This window comes from Ambystoma mexicanum, chromosome 5q (genome assembly GCF_040938575.1).
Source record: "Ambystoma mexicanum isolate Mex_15411 chromosome 5q, UKY_AmexF1_1, whole genome shotgun sequence".
Taxonomy (NCBI): Eukaryota; Metazoa; Chordata; class Amphibia; order Caudata; family Ambystomatidae; genus Ambystoma; species Ambystoma mexicanum.
Window position 1 is genome coordinate 448,041,061 of NC_090933.1, and position 23,363 is coordinate 448,064,423.

General features: G+C 41.4%; 1 protein-coding gene across 1 annotated transcript in view; it reads right to left on the reverse strand.

Moving 5' to 3' along the window:
- Positions 1-20,465, reverse strand: part of KCTD1 (potassium channel tetramerization domain containing 1) — a 506,279-nt gene extending 485,814 nt beyond the window's left edge. Inside the window, exon 1 of the mRNA XM_069620946.1 lies at positions 19,820-20,465. Within this exon, the coding sequence (XP_069477047.1) occupies positions 19,820-19,828 (9 nt within the window). The 5' untranslated portion in view covers positions 19,829-20,465. The remainder of the gene's footprint in view (positions 1-19,819) is intronic.
- Positions 20,466-23,363: the final 2,898 nt, after the last annotated feature.

The following is a 23,363-nucleotide window of genomic DNA, read 5'->3' on the forward strand; positions in this document are numbered from 1 at the left end:
AAAAACCTGGAACCAATGCATTCCCCACAATCCAAACAATTGAATTGTAAAATCTCTCAAACTTAGGTCCATGTTAATATTTAGTTTCTCACAAAAAGCCAGCAACCAAAACAGCCAACTTTCTCCAATCGGCCACACAGTTTTCCAACCAGCCATGCTAGCTGCAGTATTTCTCAGTTTTTTTAAAAAGGAGTCCTAGTTTGAATTTCTAGTAGTTTGTATGAGCAGGGTAAGGATGATGTGTGTGTGTTGTACTTTTTAATTGGTCGATGGTGCTACACCTCCCCTATTGTGGCCGCGGCTATGAGAGCAAGCGGCACGCCGTGTGTTTGCGGACGTGTGGTAGCCTCGACTACCCAGAATTTTGGGTGGGGTGGCATCTTCTATTCATTGAGTGGAGGAGGACTATGAGGAGTGGGGGGGGGCTGGTAGGCATGTTGGGGATAGGTTTTGGAGTTTGGTGCAGAGGGAATGCAATTTTGAATTAAAGGTTTTTGCAATTAACCGCGGCTACCAGCAGATGTCTAGGTGGGTATTCTCGTATACCCGTGTCTATAAAAAAGCACATACGTAGGCGCATCAATTCTATCCTGTGTTTCATTTGTCAAGGATGGAGCCATGGGTACATTTTAAAGCTGCGTCTATGAATATACATTTTCTGTGCAATAATCATATGTGCATGATACAGTACATAATTCTACTTGTGTGTTATTTTATGTACTTAGTTGTTCACTTATTTGGTTTGAAAGCCAATTTAGTTTGATTTTGGGGCTTGCAGGAAAATGTGCGTGTAGCCACGGGTACAAATATAGGTCTGTATCTGCGTCAAATAGCCGTGACTATGAAAGATGCTAGGTGGGTTTGTGTCAGTTTCATCATTTGTTGTTACTTTTGCATCTGTGTAGGGCTTGCTGATAGGTTGTGCTATAAATGTGTCACCCACCCAAGTAGTTTTATTGGTATATAGTCCTCTTTCGCTGGGGTTTGTTTTGAAAAGTATAAAACACTATTTTCTCAGTTTCGTCCTTTCGATTCAGGAACTCTGCAGTGTGGCTGATGTGAAAGTAAGTGTTAATCTTTATTTAAAGATTTGAAGATTTATTTGCAGTGTTGTGTGTGTTAGTTGTAGTGATCATTGCTATCAGATAGTGTTCATTAATATTTTCTTCATTTGCTGTGTTTGAGTGACACGTATTTTTTCAGTTTGAAAAATGTGGACATGTAGCTTTTGTATTTGTTATTAAGGCTGAAGGGTTCTTTGATTGTAGCTCTGGTACTTCTAATGTATTTTGAGCTATGCATTACTTGTAGGTGTTGAGCATTTTGTGACGCAATTCAATTGATCGTATTGAGCAAGTACATTTTAGTAATGTGCTTATTTTTGTATTTTTCTTGTATGGTGATTGTTATTTACACTAGATGTTGTACAGTAACTCCCGTGAAAGGTCAACCTATACTCAAAAGAAAGTGGTACGGCTGGTGATGGAAGCAGATGTATGGAAAGCTTTCTTAGTGATCTTTGTTTACACATGATTTGCATCATGGAAACATCGGGAGTCAGTAAAAGAGGAGTCTGCATTTGAGACCACTGTTGACGTTGTTGCATTAGGGGGTGGAGGTGCTGCAAATCTCCGTCTATGTAAGGAATGGGACACATGCTTTTTGCTTTTATGAAGGATTAATTATTGATATGAGTAGACTTTGCAATGGAACATTAGACAGTCCACGGCATAGAGTTTTTTTTTTTGTAGAAGGTGAAAAGTACCTCCTCTGCCTCTTTTTTTGCACAGTGTTCCTTCACTTTGAAGAAGCACCAACTGCCTGTTTCTTTCATTCATGTGGCTTGTTGGTCCAAATGATGATGATGTCACTGCTTGTGCTCTCATGTTCAGACATGCTGGAATGTCTTAGTAGGGAGCAAAATATAAAAACAAAAAGTGACAACTATGAAAAAGACAATGCTGCAAAAACGATAAAGAAAAAAAAAAGTGTAATTTGATAAATGATATTTTCTTGATGACTTGTTCTCTATCCTACTCTATTTTCTCTTGCTCTCCAAGTTTACTTACCCTAGCCCATTTTCTCTGTTCTCCAACCTTCTCATAATTTGTTCTGCATGCTACCAGTATAATGTTCTTTGTTTACTTTCACCCAGTTTATATATCCCTGTTTTTTGTAGTGGTGTTTTCTTATAGTTTAATATTGTTGTATGGGCTTTGTTTACTATGTGGAAAGAGAACAGTGTACAAAACACTAATGTATCTGTTATATAGTGCATGTGATGCACTGCACATAAAATATGAGGGCATAAAAAGGAGTGTATTCAATTGTGTGTCATTCAACAGAATTCTGCAGCCCAATGAGCCATGGGTATTTCGAGACGCTGGTAACCGCACCAACAAACGGGAGGTGTCGTAGGCATTATTTTGATGACAGCATTGGATATTTTGGTAGCGGCTAAAGATTTTTATTAAAAAATTCATTTGGTACATTTTTTAAATATGTATTGAGTGCAGTGTTTGCAAACAGTGCAACATTTGAAATGGGTGTACACACTTGAAAGGGGTAAATAAATATTCAAACAGTTTGTTGAAAATACGTTTATTTGGGAGAGGATGTAGGTTTACTTTCAATTTTAGTTATAACACACGATATCTCTTGTTCTGTAGCTACATTTTCTGCATTTCTACTCTCCATGATTAGTTTTAAATGGTCAATGTCCTTTTTACATTGCTTGCATGTCTTTTTGTATATTCATAATTGTTTCTTTTAATTCTATCAAGGAATCCATAGTCAGTTGTGTGGGTCCTTGTTTTGTTGCTTCCTTTTTGAATCTTCTAGAGACTAGAATCACTGCTTCATAGGTTTGAAAATATTGGAAATATTTTTCAACAATTGAAGATATAATACAATATGTTGGTTGGTTGTATACACATTTGATAATAGGTAGATTCATGTGTGTTTGGGGACCGATATTTGTTAATTTAAATGTCATTTTTTGTCACATTTTACATGAATATATAGAATGGACTTATTATTTTGAGCATGTTCTTTTCTAATCTCCTTCTGTAGGGTAATTATCCTCCAGCCATTCCATGTATTGTTCCAGTGTTCTAGTGGTACGGAGAAATACTGTCAGTTCAGAGTTCAAATTTGGAACGGAAGAAGATTAATGAGGAGAGAAGGTGGAATGTTTGCATTTGCTTTGTGATTGGTTGTTCATAGTTTGTGTGGTGGGTGGCTGCCAAGTACCTCAGATGCTGTTCAATTGTATAAAGCCTTTTTTAGTGATGGTTATACATGCCAATAAAATTGTAGATGGGCAAGGTGCACCGTGAGGAATCAGTGCTGTTTTTGGGGTAAGTGTATTGTTTTATTGGATATTTGAAACATGGAGCCAATTCCAAGAGCGGAATCTCTTTGTTCAAAAGATTGTGGAATTTATTTTGAGAATGGGGTTAATAGTGATGTTGAGGACATAGATGATGAGTTCTCATGTTTTCATAATATTATATTAGATGGGAGTGTTTGAAATAGGAATATGCAGCAATTGTGGAGCAATATTTTTGACAGGGAGCACAGGTTCTTTTCTCTTTGGAAAAAAGAAAATTAAATCAATCATCAGCACAGACAAGTTTTTCAAAATGTTTTGAATCATCATAGGAGGCGAAGAGTATCTCTCCGATTGAAAGTTTTGTTGATATGTTGGTAGAAGAAGCCAACAGGCTCGTAAGAGCCACCCAGAGAACTTTTAAAAGTAGATTAGAAAAGGAAAATACGTTTGTCCTTTTTAAAATAGCTGCGAACGTTGTGCCCCGTCGGGCATATTGCAGCAGCGGGTAGCGACCATAGGACAGGTTACAGCCGCGGGTATGAGCAGACAAATAGCACATCGTGTATTTTTGGCGGGTGCAGCTGAGGCTAGAACTGTCGCGCCTTAGCCACGGGTATGAACGCACCAATTGCATGTTGCAGTCTTTGATGGCCGTGGGTACCAAGCACAGGATAGCCGTGGGTAGGGCCAGTCAATGGCAAGTCGTGTATTTTTGGCGGGTGCACGACTATTGCTATTGCACTGCTATACCCGAGACTACAGCCGGTTGTATTTTGGTGCAGTGATCATATTGTACTATGGACCTTTTAGTTCAGATTTGTACATGTGTTTCTATTTGGATGTTGTCACCTGAAGGCTAGTGTGAATTGATTTCTGAAATTTTTGTGAGATGTGTTTATGAGCACATTAGAAAAATGTTTGTGTAGCCGCGACTATACGTGGGTTTTAGTCGTAACCGCGGTTATAGCCTTGGGTATGTTATTGGGAAAAATTAGGAAGAAAATAAAGTTTTCTTTTTTAATGTAGTGTGTAAATATTGTATAAAGTATTCTTTGAAGGATTATGTTGGGAGTTTATTGAGGGATATAGCTTGTAATAGAAATGGGTTTGTCATTTTACTTGTTTGCCTTCTACAGTCCCATTTTTGTGCTATTGATTTGTGAAAGCTATGTGTGAACTTTGGACAGTACGATTTGAGAACTTCTGTGTTTGGCTCTGGTGAAGATCTATTCATCGTTTGAAGCAGCTGAAGGAGAGCGATAGTGTGTTTTTATATACAGTTTGAATTACTATATTTGTAAAATAACTGATATCTAAGTGTCTCATTTGGTCAAGTTTACAAGTATCATTTGCAAAGTAGGGTTTTCTATATTTTACTTTAGTGCTTTTAGGAGAGTGATGAAGCAGTATGACATGGTATGCTATGCTTATGTTGGCCAGAAAATGTATTTGCAAATAAAGCTCTTTCCTCAGTGACATTGGAAGATGGTATATGAATGAGGGTACATACAAAATTCTAGTGTAAACCAAGCAGTATAGCTCTACCCATGACAACTATTGTGGTTGTGTGTGTGCTTTGGAGTTGGCCATTAAGCTGTTTTTGTGACCCTATATTGGTGATTTTCTACTGTGTTAGAATTGTGGAAGAGTGAAATTACAAAGTGAAGATATAGTGACAAGGTGGTTAGGGTTTCACAGTATATGGGGCTTTTTTATACTGCAGGATTTTTATTGTAATTGTTGGTAGTAATATAGAATTTATAATGAACAATCATATTTGGCATTTTTCCAATTTGCTTGCAAATGGTGTGCTTTGGTAGTACAGTTATCATTTTGGGTTGAATGCTATGTAATGCAATATGTTGTTATGCAATGCACCGACAGAGGGATGTCAAATGAATGGGGTGCATAGTGCGTGGGGGGAAAACAGTAGAATGGTTGAGGTTTGCTAACATGGTTTTCTGGGTCTGCTTATGTGACATGGCCATTGAAGTATAGTGCAGTGGGGATGGGCAGTGAATGGTAGACATACGTGTTGATATGCTTTGTTGATTAGTAGTAGTGATTAGTTTGTAGGTGAAATGTAGGATAGTGGGTCTAGCTATTGGCCCAATGATAGTTGAATAGATAGAAACATGTGAGGCATTTGACTTTACATGTTATTGGATGAGGATGACCAAGTAGGACCGATTAAATCGGTGCTAGGAGGATGAAGGTTGTGATAGAGCATAGTTATGTGAGTAGCAGTAGAGAGACTGTTGTCTTATCTGGAGTTGACCTACAGTCCTTAAGCAGAGGGTTGGTAGGTGTGAAAACTGGATCTGGGTGGAGTAACAGTGCTAGTGCATTATTTTGCTGCTTTTTTTCTCTTGATATCTTTGTCATAAATGATTTAGGTTTATATTGTTTGCATTATGTGTATGCTTTATTAGGAATGGTTATGTTAGAAATGGGTAGTGTGTTGCATACTATTTGCTCACTTTTTTATAGGTTTATCATTGAAAAATGTATGTTTTCAAGCGCAGATATACTAGAAGTTGGCAAAGTTAAAGCACAGTTGCAGTTCTGTTTCCTTTCAGAGCATGTGGCAGTCATGCCCACCTCCTTATTGGTGGTCATTTTGGTGGTTTAATGTTTTTATTTTTGGCATTGTAGGTAGACCAAATGGCCGATTTTCCAGCATCAGTTGTGTCAGGTTTTCCTGTTTTCTCTGTTATGGCGTGTACCCTTTTTTTCTGGATATGGAATTGTTATGGCATGTGAGAAATGGGTAATGCGATGTATAAAATGTCAAATTAATTGGGTTGCATAGTGGGTTGGCGGAAAAAGTATAAGGTTTGTTAAGAACAGTTTCTGGGGCCGGTTAGTGCATATGACCATAGAAACATTAGTAGAGTGGGGATGGACAGTGCAGGGAGGACGTAGATACTGACATATTTTTTGACTAGCAGTAGTAGTTATTAGTTTGTAGGGGAAAGGCAGGATAGTGCATTAGGCTTTGTGTTATTATGCTGAAATGAGTTGAATCAGTGGACGTAGTTAATTGTGCATGATTTTTATTGAGGATGGCTAAGGAGGAACAATTAAATGTGTGCTGAGAGAAGCAAGGGTGTGGTAGGCCTCAGTTATGTCAACACCAATATACTTAATGCTGTGTACTTGTAGTTGTCGTTTGGCTGTTAAATAGGAGGTCTGTGAGGTGTTTTATGATGCTACTAGCAGATTTAGCCATTCAAACTGTAGTGATAGTGGGGATGGGTAGTGTAGGGAGGGTGAAGATGCCAATATGATTGGTAGAGTAGTAATTTTAATTAAAGGTTCCTTTTTTAATTATGGTGGCCAATTTGGAACTTTTTTTTAATGTTTGCTGTCATTTGAAAAGGGAACAAGTGTCTTTTTGATTTAAATCATGGTGGTATATTTTTTTCTGGTGGATGGTGTACTTACATGTATATCTTGTCAGGAATAAAAATAAAAAAAAAAAGTTATCTGCACGCAGGAAAATTCCCAGGGTGCGAATAACCATTACACTTGCGATGATAGTAGTGAGCGTCTTATTTCGCTTGGCCTTACAAATCATGCGTTAGCAGGCCCTTAAAGTCCATCTCCACCCATTAGCCTAGGCTTGAAACATATTGAAAATATAAAGAAACGCAATGTGTTAACTTAATCATTTCTTTTTTTTTTTTAATACACCTTTTTTTGTATGATGCAATCAAAAAAACAACAATTAGCGAGAAGTAAAGGTCATCTGCAGGGAAGTAGAGTTTACAGTATCTTTTTTTTTTAAAGTAGTTAAATCTGTAAATAAACGTAGATAAGGCAACAATGTCTAGTGCACAGGATAGTTTTACAAAAAAAAAAAAAAGGAGAAAATGACATGGCAACAATATTTTCCTGGAACCAATAATTTTATTGAAAGTAAAAAAAGAAAAAAGAAATTCAAATGTGTTAACAGCAAGTTAGAAAAAAGACTTAGAAATAAAGGTAGTGAATGTGCCATCAATTTGAAACAGATATCAAAAATATATTGTACTATCCACTCCAGCCAAACATTCCCAGTGACTGGCAAGTATAAAGTTGATAGTAAAAAAGTTGCCAAAGCACATAGACCAAACTTGGTGAAAACACACGAGTATTTATTTAATCTGTAATAACACGAGCATCAAAACATAGGAAAAATTCGTACATCAATCTTCATGCATACCAGGTCAGAAAACATGAAACTCACCCCACCAAGTGGATGTTTCCACGCATTCCGCTTTATTGGAAGAGCTTCGTCAGGCTAGTTATTATCCGTGTTGCCGCTATCTCGCATTCGTTTTTAAGCGAAGTATGTGTTGATTCGCATCAGTTTCCACCCATTCGTGTCAATCGGTCATGTGACCCGCTCTGAGCAGCTCATTCCCTGCTGCTCAGGCTCTATGATCCAATGGACTCAGAATGCCGCAATTTTAGTAGAGTATATTCTGGCAATATGCCTATTTAAACAATGTGTCCATATACCAGAAGTTTAAAATCAAATTCAGTATATTAGGATCGCGAATTTGGCCAATTGCAATCGCGTGATCAACACATATGCCTCGATATCAATTCATATAGGATTAGCAAGAATATTGCCCACATGTGCTAAAACTAAATCGTACTAGGCTACTCGGAATCGAATTAGAATTTAGATCCCAGTGCCTCTATGCTCCCAGGTTTCATACAAAGTCAGAGAGTAGCGGCTGTTTATCCTGAAATAAATCATAATACATCTAATAGCACATCTCTAATGATGTTACTAGTTTCCAATGCCTGTGCAGTTACGTTCATTGATTCATGCCTGTGCAGTTACGTTCATTGATTCATCATCTATTGTGATTCACATCATAAAAGGTGCTAATGCCTTGATAAAAATATTAGAAACATCTGTTGTGCGCATACAGTTATTCCAAAATTATAAAAACTTTACATACATATTAGAATTGCTAAGTATCAAAATTGTGCAAAGTCTTTTGTTAAAGTGCTAGTGCTTCAGAATTGTGCTAAAATCGCTTTTAAAGTGCTAGCGCTTGCTGCCTAATTCTGTATGTATTGTTAATCAATGATGTACTGACTCCATTTCAGGATTCCCCATCCTCTATCATATAAGACAAGTTGCATGCTATATTCCCTAGTATCCACTAAAATTTAGTCAGATGCTCAATACAGCATGTGTAATTTATCTTTTCTCAATGCCAGCATATTAATATACACAGTTCATGTTGTTACATATGGGAGAGTGTTAAGGCCAGAATAGACTGCCTGTCTATATCTGGTCCACAAATTCATATTAGAAGCTTCATAATCATCATCTCAAATTGTATTTCTAGACACTTTACTGAATAGGTCTTATTCGTATAGGAACACATACATTTCAGAGTCAATATTTAACCCATCTGGTTTCAACTAATCTAATTTACATAATAATTTTAGAATAATTATGCGCACAAGGATCTCCTTACCTCTTAGAATCTGCTCCATCCCCACCTGCTCCTCCTTCCGCACCTCCTTGAAAGCCCTTCTTCTCCACTCCCCTTCCTGACTTCCTTCCCTACCATCTCTCCTCGCCAGCTCCCCGGCTCCCGTCCCATCCCCTTTACCCTCCTTCTCCCACCTACTTGAATTCAAATTCCCCCTTCCCCACCTCTTCTCCTGTTCCCTTCTCCCTTCCCTCTCCCCCTCCAACTAAGTAAATTGTTCCAAATATTGTCTCACTGGTTTGTTTCATAATTGTAAAAATGCTTCTTTCATTATTGTACCTTGTTGTCATACCGTAAAGCGCTTTGGATTAAAGTGCTATAAACAAACTTTCAAAGCGCTCCATGCTGAAAGGTATAGCACATGAAAGTATCCACTGCAGGGCCATGTCCACCGACACACCAGTAGAAGCATTGTTAATTGGCAACTTGGCAGCTACAGTGTATCAAAAACAGCTTGCTGGAATCCAAATTAATTCCAACAGCCACGTGCTGCCTTTAAAAATGATTGCACCCATGTTCAAAATACCTTTAGAGGCATACCAGCATTTGTTTGGTCCAGTACTTTGTTGGAATTAAAATATAAAGCTACATCGGTTTAGAGCTACATCTTTTTAGCTATGGTGGCATATGAGGAAATAGTTAAAATGACCAAAACCCAATCTGAAGTCATTTTTGGTTTCCAGCAACACTTACAGATGCAGAGTCTGTTGTGTATTGTATCTGTTCCTGGGAGTACAAATCAGAACAGGTTGTGGCTTACCCAGGAAGCCCTTTCCTTTTATGAGAACCTGTAACATCTTCCCAGGAGAACAGGATATACATCCTCCAAGAGTTGGGTGGGAGCTTCAAAAAGACAGGATGGGGGGGGGGAAGAGAGCAGGGACACCTGTAGCTGGGAGAGGACTTCCACACTGGAGAAGGGGCCAGCCATCTTGGATTTTCCAGGCCTCTATTTCCTTCCAGACCCCATTCCCCATCTTCCTGCAGAAAAGGCACTAGGATGAACCATTGGTGCAGCCACCAGCAATTATTGGCCCTTTACAGACTTGGAATGGACCAATCTGCTGTTGCAAAGTGACTATGTAATGGGGTGATACCCCCTTAACTGAATCGTCTTTTAAACATTTTGAATTAACAGATTGGAGCCATTTTAGGGGATTTCACAGGAACCTTCTTGGGGTAAAGACTGCCCAAAGTTCCCCTCCACTGAGTAAAGACAAGCACTTTCAAGGAAAGTGCACACCCTCTGCCAAACCACTTCATGGGAGTGACCTGCTGGAGGAAAGCCTGAACCCCGGTACCCAGGATTTTGCTTGCTGCAGAGGCCACCCTACAAGTGCCTCTGGAAATCTTTCTGGCCGCGAAAGGTAGAAGTCTACTCTGCCTTTCTTCAGGGACCCATCGAAAGCACCCACACCACCATAAGGAATAAAATAAGCGGTCTTTGGCTCTCCGCAATTTTTGAACTGCTTTAAGCGCTCTGAACCCCATTTGAACAACTGCAAAGACTAATAGAACTGCCTTTGTCACTCCACTTTGAGCTACTTCGAGTAACTCCAACCTAACCGCCTGCTTGTCCCAAGCTTCTTTGAGCCATGAGCAATTGCTGCTTGTTCAACTGAACCTTTGTCTGATTGCATCGGCCCAACTCACCGCTGAAGATGAACCTTGGCTTTCCTTACATGAAGACCCCCATCAATACTTTGTGCCACACCAACAAAACGGTCCCCAGCTTCTTCAAGCCTGAAGCTGTTCCTGCTTAAATTGCATTGCTTTGTTGAATACTGTTGAACTAGCTCACCAACTTCAACCAGACTCGCCGCTCCAGAAAGCACACACAAACCCAGCTTGATGCGGGCAAGATCTTGAAAGAAGATAAGGTATAAAAATCAGTGGCCCTGTTCCACTGGCCTGGTTATGTCGGTTCTAGTGAAAACCAAGACCCTTGGTTATGCCCTAAAAAGACATTCGTGAACCTGTTTAACATTTCTACAAGACCATTTCTCTTACAGAGGTAGGGCATTAGTGTTTAATATTTTGTCTGTGCTTTTAGTTTAAAGTCTTACTTTTATAGAACCATACCTGGATCTATCTTTTATTTTGGTACTTTACACAGCATGGTTTTGGGTGCTTTCATGGTGGCTTACCTTCCTGAAGAGCATTACCTGGCCTCAGCCCATGCTAGCTTGAAGAGGCGTAGGAGGAATTTTGAGCTGTGCCCGTTTGACCGTTATGTTTGAGAATGCTGCTATTCGGGTGGTAGTGCATGGCTGTGTAGGAGCTTAGAAGCACTGCTCACTGTACACTGACACACAAACATGGCAAATGCAAACAATCCCGAATCCAACACATAAAACTGCTCAATATAAGGGGGAAGGTTTTCGTTTACTCAAATAGGTATTCGCGTTTTATGTAAAGGATCATGTAGACTCTTGCTCTTGGAATATATTGTATCATATGTTAAAACTATGCTAAGCTAAACTCCTAGACAAAGTTCTTTTGGACCAACAACATGTGGGGTAGGTGCTTCAAAAATGTCACAGAACATCAGACCACTTCCTCCTTTCTCGCGCCTTGAAACACTTGTGTATAGGCGCGTTATAAATTAATCATAAAAATGACTCATATCATAACAGGAGACATCTGATCCATTGAAGAAGCAGAACGTCTCTGTGGGGGCTCATTTAGTTTCACTTTTCCCCTCAAGGACCTTCGATTGAGTATTGTACAAAATCCAGATTCTTTTTCTTGACAGGGAAGAGGATCTCTGCCTTCCTAATCACTAGGGTCAGTTTCCAACTCGACCCTGGGTTCCTGCATCAGAGGAGGAAGAGTAGAAGGAATGAAATCTGCATTTCACAGGCATTTGTTGCGTTACTCTCTTCTAGGGACAAGGACAGTCCATTTTCTCTTAATCCAGCAACAACACGCCTTTCATAAAACAGATATCTGGAGATGTGGTGTTTACCACACTCCAGGGTCTTCCTTAAATACTGAATAATGGGGAGCATGTGCACATACCACCTTTTTGTGCAGGGTAGACTAGCCTGGCATCATATGGCACAAGCTCTTGCCCACTGGAGCTGCATGCAGTGTTCCTCTGCACACTGCTCTCCCACACAGTGAATGCCTCAACCTGCGGTAAATTACCAGATAGGACCTCCAGAGTGCTCATTTCTTGGACCATTGTCAAGAAGGCGGACAGGGCCCTGATCATCCATATCCGAAGCAAATGCCAACTTGCCAGGCAGCAGGATGAGGGGGAATATATGCAGCATTTCTGAAGAAATAGCCCCATTCAGGTCGCTGTCGACAGGAAAGAAAACGGAGATGGTTAATGAGTAAAGAAGAGACATACCTGGATAGGATGGGCAATTTGACCCTTTTGGAAAGGGTTTCCGTCAGAAGGTGTGTTTGCCTCAATTTTCTGGGACAGGAAGAAGAAACTAGGAGGTAATGGGGTTTATACTGAAGGTTGGAAGGTGTGCAGCATTACATGCTCACGTCTCCTGAACACAGGTCTGAGGGGAAGGCAATATAGCAGGGACACGGTCAGTCACATATTTTGGCCTAGGAAGGTTCAAGGCAGGTACATGCTTACACAAAAGCAGCATAGAGCATACCTGAGAAGGTTTAAGACAGAAATGCCTTTGATAAATTGACCTTTTTGATAAGGCTGCCAAAAAAGGTAACACTGCACCGTTAAAGTAAGATTTTCCTGTCTGCAAATGCCTGTAGGGTGACATTAAAATACAGCTTCCGTACTGTGAAGTACGGACACTGTCCCATGGAAAGTAACAGCTTTGCTGAAAAATGCTTTTAGTTAATCAAAACAAGCATTTTTCATTTTAAACAATCTGGATGGGTTTTCTGTGTCGAATTGGTTTTAAAAATAGTACCATCATAGTATTGCAGAGGAATAGCATTGTCCAACACTTGCCAACTCAACAGTACTCCATTTCAGAACCCCTGAATGAAAAAGGGCTCTGTGGAACAGACAGGCTTCTCTACATCACACACATTAGTTGGTACCCAGTCAATTTACCGAAAACTTTACAGAGTGGTACATTTCACTGAGGAGCATGATACCGAACACATTAAATAGAAAACGGCAGTGGGGAAAGGGATTAAAATGGGTTTGGGGTGGCGTTATAAGGGTACAAAAGCAGGTGGCGTGTGCCGCCTCCCCCAATAAAAAACAAAAGTGGTTGCAATGAAATTTACTGCTCGGTCAGTCGGTAAAATCACACATAACCCATTAGTTCACTGAACAATCTTATTAGCTTGAGTAAGATGAGTTGTGGTCCTATTAATTAAGCTGTACTTCTCACTGATGGGAAGTTTCTTGGGAGTCAAGGATTTGTGGCCTTCCACAATACCGGTTGGTTTTTGCTGAAGCCTATGTACAGCGATGCTAAAACATGGCCAGGATTAAATCGGCAGTGGCGTTACAACATTGGGGCAATTCAGGACTGGCTGTTGATTCAGTTAGGGACAGACTGGGTCAACGACCTTTTAACACCAAGAACAAGGAAGGTAGCAAGGCTTTCCCCACAAAAAACCTGCAATTGGAAGATAAATAACCTGGTTGCAGGGCAGGGGGTGGGAATTCAAGTTAAAAAGACAGAAGGGACCCCTCAAGGTGAAAACGAAAGGGGATATGCTGGTTAATAATTCAGTTGTATAAGGGGCCCGCCTTCTATCATCCAGTAACCAGAGATATGTGGGCGACCCACCCAGGGAAAGCACGTTGCCAGTGGACAACAGTAGGAAGGATGGCGATGGACACAGCCTGGGTGGCACAAGGACACCACTAAGGAATTTAAAAGGGACAAACGTTCAAGGTACCAGAGGTGTATGGATGGATCCTGTTTTACTGTGGACATTTGACTTAGTAATGGCCACTGAAGGGGGGGGATCGTCAAGAGACCTTGAGTTTTGACCCGATTGAAGCCTCTCATTTTGGAATAATCCTTGGTATCCCTTGGTTACAAAAATATAACCCAGGCATTGATCAGGTCCAGAAAACCATAACCTTCCCAGCTGAATATTGTATGAAGCACTACAGCCGAGGATGGGTTTTCAGAGACCCCCAGCTATGCACTTCTTTCCAGCTACAAAGAGATGGGTGCCATCTGTCCAGGGCTATCTGCAGAGTATCTGGACTGCAGTGATTTGCTTGACAAAACACAGGCTTAATGTCTGCCGCCACACAGGCCATACAATTGTCGAATTAACCTAGTCAAAGGAGCGTAGGCTCCATGTGGGAGAGTTTATTCATTAGCTAAGGTTCTCATGAACTACCTGGACGGAGCACTGAAAAGGGGTAATTAGTCATACATGTCGCCCGCAGCAACCCCTTTGCCCTGTATAGGTTACAAGGCCCTCAATGTGTCACAATCGAGAATGGATATCGTTTACCATCGATTTTCGCCCTGCTGCATCAGTTACATGCCTCTCTGATATAAACCAATCTAGATTTCAGAGAGGGCTTATAATTTGGTACACATCAGAGAAGGTGGAATGGAAAAACATTGTGTGGAAAGTGGATGGTTTTGAGCATTTGGCTATGCCGTTCGGGCTCTTCAAAGCTCTTGCATGTTCCAACATTTGATGATCGACATATTCCACGATATGTTAGATCAGTACGTCATCTACTTAGATGAGATTCAAGTGTTCCCTGCTTCATACTAAAATGTCCGTTAGATGCTGCAGAGGTTGTGAGATAACGTCCTGTTTGCAAAACAAGAGAAATTTCACGCAACGCAGGTGGAGTTTCTAGGTTTACATTTCAACAATGTTTGGGTACAAATGAGTAAAGCCAAAATAGTGCTGGAATTTTTGCAAATTTGTATCAGTGGTTTCTGTTCCTTCCCTTCTATAGTGGCTCCCTTAACCAGGCGGAGCAGTCCACCTATTCCCTCGTTTTGGTCTGAAGTTGTCCAAAGGGCCTTTGATGCACTAAAGCAAGCCTTCACTATAGCTCTAGTATGCCAAACAACCAAACCCTCAAGAACTGTTCAGTTTGGAGGCAGATGCTTTTGATGTGGCCATAGGCGTGGTGCTATTACATGCTGTGGCTTTTTACTCAAGGAAATTAAGCACTACTTCACAAAGATATGCAATCAAAGATAGAGCTCACTGCAATCAAGTGGTCAGTTAAGGAAGGGTGCCACCACTTGCTGGGAGCGGCTTATTGCCTACAGGTCTATACAGACCACCAAAACCTACAAGGATAAAGACAGTAATGCACAACAGGCAAGGTGGAACTTTATATTTCCTGACTTTTCAACTTTGTGATTACTCAAGTGTAGGGAAATTACATGGGAATGCAGATGCTGTCATGGTTAGGAGACCCGCCAGCACAAAAAAAACTGAGGAACCCATTGTTGAAACACACATTTTCATCTTTTACATGCCATCTCATGCTACTAACGGACATGCAAACGTGGGCTCACGACCATCAATGGTAGTAGAAGAGCTCAATCCCACCTCGTTTTATGGCATCCTTTAGATCCAAGACCATCTGTACATACCTATTGAAGCACTATAGTGGTATTATAATTCTAAAGTTGCAGCACATCCGGGGCAGAAGAAAACTCTAAATTTGATGAGATGTTGGTGTCCTATTAGGAAGAGGGGTGTGATTGATTAGATACAGAAATGTGCTGTATGCTCGCAGTGTAATTAAAGTGCCACCGCCAGTGAGATTATTACATACTTTGCCTGTAACCCATAAACCACGATACATGGTACCTATGGATTTTATAGTCTTAACTACTCCAGGTAAATGGCTAAAATGACATGTCATCATAAGACTACGTCTCAAAGATGAAACTTCAAAAAATGGGTTTGGTACAATCCTATGCCTAAATTCAAATAAGTTGAAACTACCCATTGGATATGCATGTTGCCCTGCCATTAAAAACCTATGCCTTTATAACATAATCCAACAGTTTACAAAGACTGTTCCGAAATTAAGCACAAATGGTACAATCTGATTTAATGGAAATCTCTTCAATTTATCAATTATATGCATATTAGTTCAAAAAAGTAAATTAATTTCATTCACAAGAACCATGAATATACTCGTTCACTAAACATTTAATGTGTTAAAGTCAATTAAACCGTAAGCCATCGGTAATAAATGGTTTGCTTACTAGTATCAATCACATTTGGACATAGATTAGTAAATTGTATGTTGTATTGTACAATTGCCTAAATTGTGTGTTGATCAATCACTTTTGAACATAGAAAACAGTAAATCATGTTGCATTATGAAATTGCCTTGTGTTTCTTTACAACGGGTTTCATTTCTTTGCTATATCCTGTTTTGTGACACTTCTGAATACAAACTCATTTGCGACGATGGTCGGATACTATTCTGTGATAGGGTTTGTCTGTATTTAATCACTATATTTGGGCTGAAATTTGTATAGACGATTCTGCCTGTAATCTTTGAAAAACGTTGTCTAATTACGTAATTGGACTTTGTTCTGATGTCCCTTGAGAATATCATCAAACGTTAGGAATTCTTTATTATTGTCACTTCCGGTACTCACATTTGTTAAACCTCTTTATTAAGGGTCTCTATGTGCTCTATTAGTTTGTGCTCGCTATCAGCAATTCAATCAGTTTTTGAAGTATCCAAATTCTCATCGATGTCAGAATCTTCTATGTTAGTCAAGTCCGGAAGTAGACATATCCTTGAACTGAAGATATTTCTAGGTGAACTTTACATTAAATCAGATTGCACAATTGGCGCTTAATGTAGGATAGTGCATCTACACATGGTTTGCCATTTATGAATGGACAAAAAACAAATTTATAGTGAACGATGTATGTGATTAAAGTTAACTATACTGCTCAAAGATGGCACATTTCAGTACATGTCTGAGTACTTCAACGGCACCAAGACTGGTACGCTTCTCCCAGTTTGGGCTTCTGGTCATCATAGTTTCTGATCGAGACCTCAATTTACTTCCCGGTTTTGGAATATTCTTACTCCTTTTCTGGGAATCAACAGCAAATATTATTAACAGCAGACAGACGAGCAAACAAAGGCAGAGCTAAAACAATCGAGCAGTACCTGCAGTGTTTGTCTTTAATGCCAAAACATCTGGGTTGATTTATTAGGGCCTGTGGAGTGAGCTTATAACAATTCCACTTGTGCAAATTTCACTTGTGCCTCTTCAGAGTTTTCTCCTTTCAGTGCAGAAGAGATGTGACCTGGCAGCTTTTGGCAGACCAAGCAAGATTTCCATATGCCCCCATCCCACCTCTGTTATTACCCAGAATGATAAAAACAATCACGGCAAGGTCAGCGAGTTTCATTGATTCCACATGTTGTATCCATCACTTGTCTCATACACCTACAAATATGAGAATTGCACACCTAAAAATTGAATACACCTCTCAAACTACACTTTCATACACCCCAATAAACAATTCTATACCATGCACAGCACATACACTGAGAACAAGCCAAACCTATTGGCTTTGACAAAGTAGGTTTTAACATGTTTAATGCTTTCTAAGCCACGTCTGCGTCATTCTTGTAATAAGACCAAAGCCAATGTTTACTTTTTGTATACGTTAACAATACATGTTTAAGATAAAACGTTAGAAAAAAAGTCTAACCTTTTGGGTGGAAACTCTGCTATTTGGGAGGCAACAGAAGCTCGCACGTTCACTTGCATCAGTCACTGCCCACTAAAGAGAATCAGTTTCAAAACAAAGTGTAATTGTATTTAAAAGTGGTGTTTTTTTAATTGAAAACATCTATTCCACTGCACGAAGGGTAAATAGTGCAGTAATAATATTTACTTGGGCACCTGGCAAATAGTGCAGAATATCTTTTTATTACATGTTTTGGTTTATTTCGAACCTTTAACAACTGAATATAAACAGTAAAAAAAAAGAAAAAATCATAAGACCCGTCATAAAAGTAAAAGAGGGAAGGAAGCATTAAAAAGAAACTTTGAAATTACAGGAGTCATAAAATAAATATTCAACCAGTCCTTCAATCTATTAACATACCGACTTCCCAGCCATGATAGTGACGGAATTCCCTTTCATAGTTTAAAACAGGGGGCAAGCCTTCCAAGGGTATTCCATTAAGGAATGTTATCATTGCAAAGACGGCTGAGTAACAAACACCTTAATAGTTTTAGCCACCATTCACCAATCCGCATTGTTGGTGCAGATGCAGCTATATGACCCAAGTATAAGGTATTTGTGAATATCTGCTATTTACAAAAGGTGCGAGTGAGTACATAAACAGGCGTTGTACTTGGTGGAAGATGAAACATTGTTTTTAACATACACGTGGGCACCATGATTGCATTCTTGTAACAAAAAGAAAACGAGGTTGATGTCAAACGACACCCCAACACCAAAATGGCCAAGAGTTGCGTCTCAAGATGTTGGTCACGTCTCTTGATAGGCTCCGAGTTGGTGGTTCAATTATAAAAAATAAAAAAAGCCCACACAAATGAAATTCGACTGGGCCAAAAATAGACTAACTGGAAATGTGAAGCACAATTAATTTTTTTCTGCAACTATTAGTATACAGCCTGGGGCACATTTTGGGTAACGTGTGCAAAGGGTGCATTTTGTAGCCAGTGGACTTGTAAGAGAAATGAAAACTATCGGACCTAAATGGGTCCAAATGGCCAGCCAGACAGTCCTTTGTGGAGCTAAGGACTTCGTGGAGCAAGGAGTGAGATTGGAAAGTTTTGGATGAGAAGTTCACGATTTCAGAAGGAAAAAAATAAATCAAAGAAAGGACCACTTACAGGTGTGAAACACCATGAAGTCAACGTGACCTTCCATTCTGAGGGACTCGACACGAGCTTACATTCACGTTGATTGACAGCTAGCTTAAGAGAGTTGGGTGACAGCTGAAAGATGTGATATAGTAACATCAAAAGCACATTTAAATGTGAACGATTTAGCTACTGACAAGAAACGTACACAGTAGACTGCCTTTGGTTGAACAATAAAGTGTGAGAGATGAAGACAAAAAGTACCTCCTGCTTTAAAATGAAATCAAGGAGAAAAAAAAAAAAAAAAAAAAAAGGAAAAACCCCTTAGGCAAACTGCAGCAGCACAATGGCGTCTTTCATGAAAATAAAGGATCTGAGGCGTTTAGCTGGGGGGGAGGGGTAAACAAATATATTAAAGGCAGAAAAACAAAAGCCACAGAAATGACAGGCTAGCAGAGTGTTTCTGGACATGCATACATGGTACGTGGGTGTGCAGCTGCTGGCTTCTCTCAGGCCAGGGGGGAGGCCGCGGCTGTGTCTAGCTCCATGCACCACCCAAACCCGCCTGAGGTGAGGAGAGGAGGGCAGTCTGACCCCGGCAAGCGGCTCCACAACGGGGACAAGGGACCCGCAGGCCACGGGGACAAGGGACCCGCAGGCCACGGGGACAGCCCACGCACCCACAACGTGCGCGTTTCGATTCAGTGGCGTGGCGCCCCCCCCAAAACGGGGTCTTCATTCAGGACGCCGCCCCTCCCTCTAACAAGAACGATCGCTCGTACGCCATACCAAGGGCACTCGCGCGCGCCTCCCTGCGCCATAGCCGCGCGCGCTCACACCCTGCCCGAGAGAAAGCAGGACCCCGAGCCCCACGCATGAAGGGCTCCCTTGCCCGCCCGTGGCTGCCCCTCCGCAGGAACTGTCTGCCCGCGTCAGACAATGGCACGCACTGCCGTGTGCTCCAGCCGCCGCCAGAAATAGGTTACTCTGCTGACAACCCACATTTCTGCGCCTCCCAGACTCCCTTGAACTGCCGATCAATAGGGGATTTGTGTGTGTTTGTTCCTCTCACACACACAAGGAAGTGATGATCAGCGAGAGAGATTCGCCAAAGCGTCTGCTGCTGCTCCTGGCACATGCGTAAAAGCAGCCTAGCTGCGCCCGAAAAGTCCCCAGCCTGAACCATCTCAGAGCAAATAAACCGGAAAGCCTACCTGAAACATCGAAGCCGCCGGTTCTTTCTCGATCTCTCCTTCCAACTTCTCTTTCGAGCCCCCTTCGCCGTTTCTTCCAGCGATCTGCTCAGCTCGCCACGCCAGGGAGAAATGCAATAGCTTGGCCAAGGTAGAGAGAACAAAATACAGAGAATAGTTGCTCCAGGGCTTCGAAACCCCTCAAGGCAAGGATCAGGATACAATTAGCTCATGCCTCCACCTCGAGTCTAAATCAATCCCGGGGAGCTGAGCGAGAGTGAGGGGGGAAACATAAAATGTATATATTTTTTTAAAAGTTTAAATGGAATCAGCTGATCTCACGGACAGCCGAATTGATTAAAAACAAAGTACGGATATCGTTGTGAGGCATTTTTTGCGTCTGATTTCTCTGGGTGCCTGTGCGAAGGGAACAATCAGCTCCGTTCCAGCCTCCAACTTGCTTATTGCTCGCGCTCTCTTCCCCTTGCACAGAAAAGCTGATTTTAATCGTTGTGATTAGTTTTGATGTAGCGTTTCCCCGGGCGATTTCTGCAAATGGATGGAGTGTTTCTTTGCCAGAAGAGGGAAAAGCAGCAGATGATGATAATTATAAGGAGAGTTGGTCGCCTCCCGCTCTCATCATCTGGACCCGGGTCAGCTTCTCCACTTCCCCCAAGTTGACCTGACGTTTTCACGCCACACCTAGGCTCACGGAACTTGTTGATTTAAGATGACCCCTGCAGCCCATCTCGTGTAATCAAAGGGTGTCTAATGATTGGGGCGCTGGAAGCCATTCTGTTTCCTCTTCCCCTGGCTATTTAACTCCCCACCATGACGAGATCTGTAAATTCGTATACAAGAAGCCCGGTTTACCCCCAATCGATCCAGAAATCGCGCCTACAGGGCGCACACACATCCCAAACGCGTGTCACAATGTTAAATTGATGCAAAAACACAGACGTGGTTTTACGATATTGTTTTTTGTGAATAGACACGTTTAAAGAATTGAAAAGCCACAGCCACGTTTGAGGTTCGAGGGTTAAGTGTACAACACATTTTTTTTACGTTTCTTAAACTTAATTGAAACCAGGCCTCTCAATTGTAGCCAGCGCTGGGAGGGGGAATCCTGCAGCTCAAAAGCGGAGGGCAGTAACCTGTGCCCCAAGGAGGGCATGATAGAGGGGTCGGGAAAAATGGCCGGCAGCAGCCCAGCCAAAGTCGGGGAAATAGAAACACACACCCCTCTCCTGCCCCCTCCCCTCCGACTCCTGGAGCCAGGCACGGTGGAAGCAACACCTTGGTCAGGCCAGTGAGGAAGTGCAAAATATCCCAGGGCATGCAGGAAACATCAGGTAACAACTAAAGAAGCACCTCAGGGTGCGAAATGCCTAGGGTGCCGGCTGGGGTTTGGGCTCAGTCCCTACACAGACATACAAAGCCCAGGGCTTGTCCCTGAGGCAATATAAGGAGCTGCAAGGCAGCACAAAAACACAAATCTGTTTGGAACTCCGCACAGAGCACCAAACAAGTAACTTGCTTACGCAGCATACTTTTTCTTTTTCCCCGAAACCCTCCCACGCAAGAAAAAGGGAGAGAAGAAGGAGAAGAGAGAACAGGGCACCGCATGGCGCCCACACCGTTGTGGGACCAAGCAGGTAGCACAGGCCTGAGGGGCTAACATCAGGGCCTCGTGCCCAAAAGTACACATTATGTTTGGTTATTATGATTATTTTGTTTATTATTACGTAATGATGTACAATAAAAAACCCACTGCCTTTTTACTGCCAACACTCAACCAATGTTTTGTTTGGTACATTGGTGGATGTGTGGGTTCCAACTGCTTTTCTTTGGGTCCACCGGTTATTGACATTACCTCCACACTCCCCTTCTTCGTCCCAGTACTTACGTTTGAGGAGATACACCTCTCCTTGAGCAACCCCTCTTAACTTTTTGCTTTGCTTTATGGCCCTCCCTTTGGCGAGCAATACCCCTAGCATCCCGGCATGCAATAGTTTAGTAGATTTCTGCCTATGACATGGATGATGGCTGGGATGCTTTTTGCAACAGTGACCCCCCCACTCCTTGCTGGGCTGGAAGATGCATTGTGTCTGCATTCCCTCTGGCTCCACCAAACTAGGCTGCAGGGAACATACCCATGGGATGGGACGTCCTCAGTGACCATGCTGGGCTAAGGGTACTGTGATTGAGCGGACAGTAGGCCACATCTGGAGGCGCAGACAAAATAGTTCACTTCCTCTACTGTGAGAGTCCACCATGAGATGGACAAAGGGAGCACTTTGCAGCGGCCGTTCAGAGGAAGTGACAGAACTGTGCTGAAGTCTGATTGTCGTGGCAATGCCAGCAGTGTCAGCCATGACGATATGTATACTAGTAATGGCAGGTTCTGCACAGCACAGTATATCAAGCAGCCCAGAAAGTGCTTGTATTGTCCTTGTCCTGCATAGCAGGGGCTTCCAGGATGGGGAAACACAAAAAAAAGACCAAGCATTTGGAGGATCTGGAATCCTCGTCCTCGACAGCTCCTGAAAGATGTAGTAAGAGATGAAGAAAAGAGTGTTTTTCTGAATTAAGATTGCTGGAGATACTTAAAAAGGCAATCAAACAGGAGGATATAAAAAGAAGAGCACACACACTCCCTTTCAATATCATGTCTGGCAAAGACCACTTTGTGTCAACTTTATATTTTTTTAAAAGACGATCATGCAATTCCATTCCTAAATTGTAAGTTGTTAAATAATGCATAATTACAGTATTGATACTGTAAAACACTGCATCATCTCCAGTAAAGTTTAGGTTAGCATATCTAAATTGTATAGTATCAACTATACTTCATTTTGTTGGGGAAGATGCATCATATTGACGAGTGAACACTTTTGAAAATGTACATGATGACATGATCAAATGGTTTTGATGGCAAACCTAGTTCTGTAACCTGCAGGTTGCATACATCTTGTAACTGGTGCTCCCATGAGCGAACCCATACTCTTTGACATTCTATATGATCACCCTGTTGCTTAATACCAAGTACCCTGAAAGTGAGATGACCACAAACTACAATATTCCACCTAGTTTGCCCAGTAGTTATCTGCCTGCTATGCAATCCACTCTGCTTAGTCTATTTCTTGCCTCTTACATAACAAATACACAAAGCAAATTAGATGCTTACCCAAAGCAGTTATCACTAGTTCCATCCAGTCTGTACATCTACAGATCTACTGCAATACCATACACTGTAGTTGGCCTCCAGAGCTCGCTTTGCTTTGATTATGATTGCATTATATATTGCAACCTGCAGGCGACAGCTGGCCAAACTGTTTTCAGAGCCTTTTTTATCTTGGGTATTTGTGTCCATTCATGCAGCTAATATTCTACATTTTACAGACACTCATATATTGCTTGCAAAGTCTTTTCACCCACTCGCACAGTCAAGTAGATTTTATGAAGGGCGAGTAGCATTTGCAAGAGATGTTTGAAACATTTATTGAACGTTTACTTTGTTTGCTGTAAATGTCAAATAAAATGTCAATGGTTCACTGTGCATTGC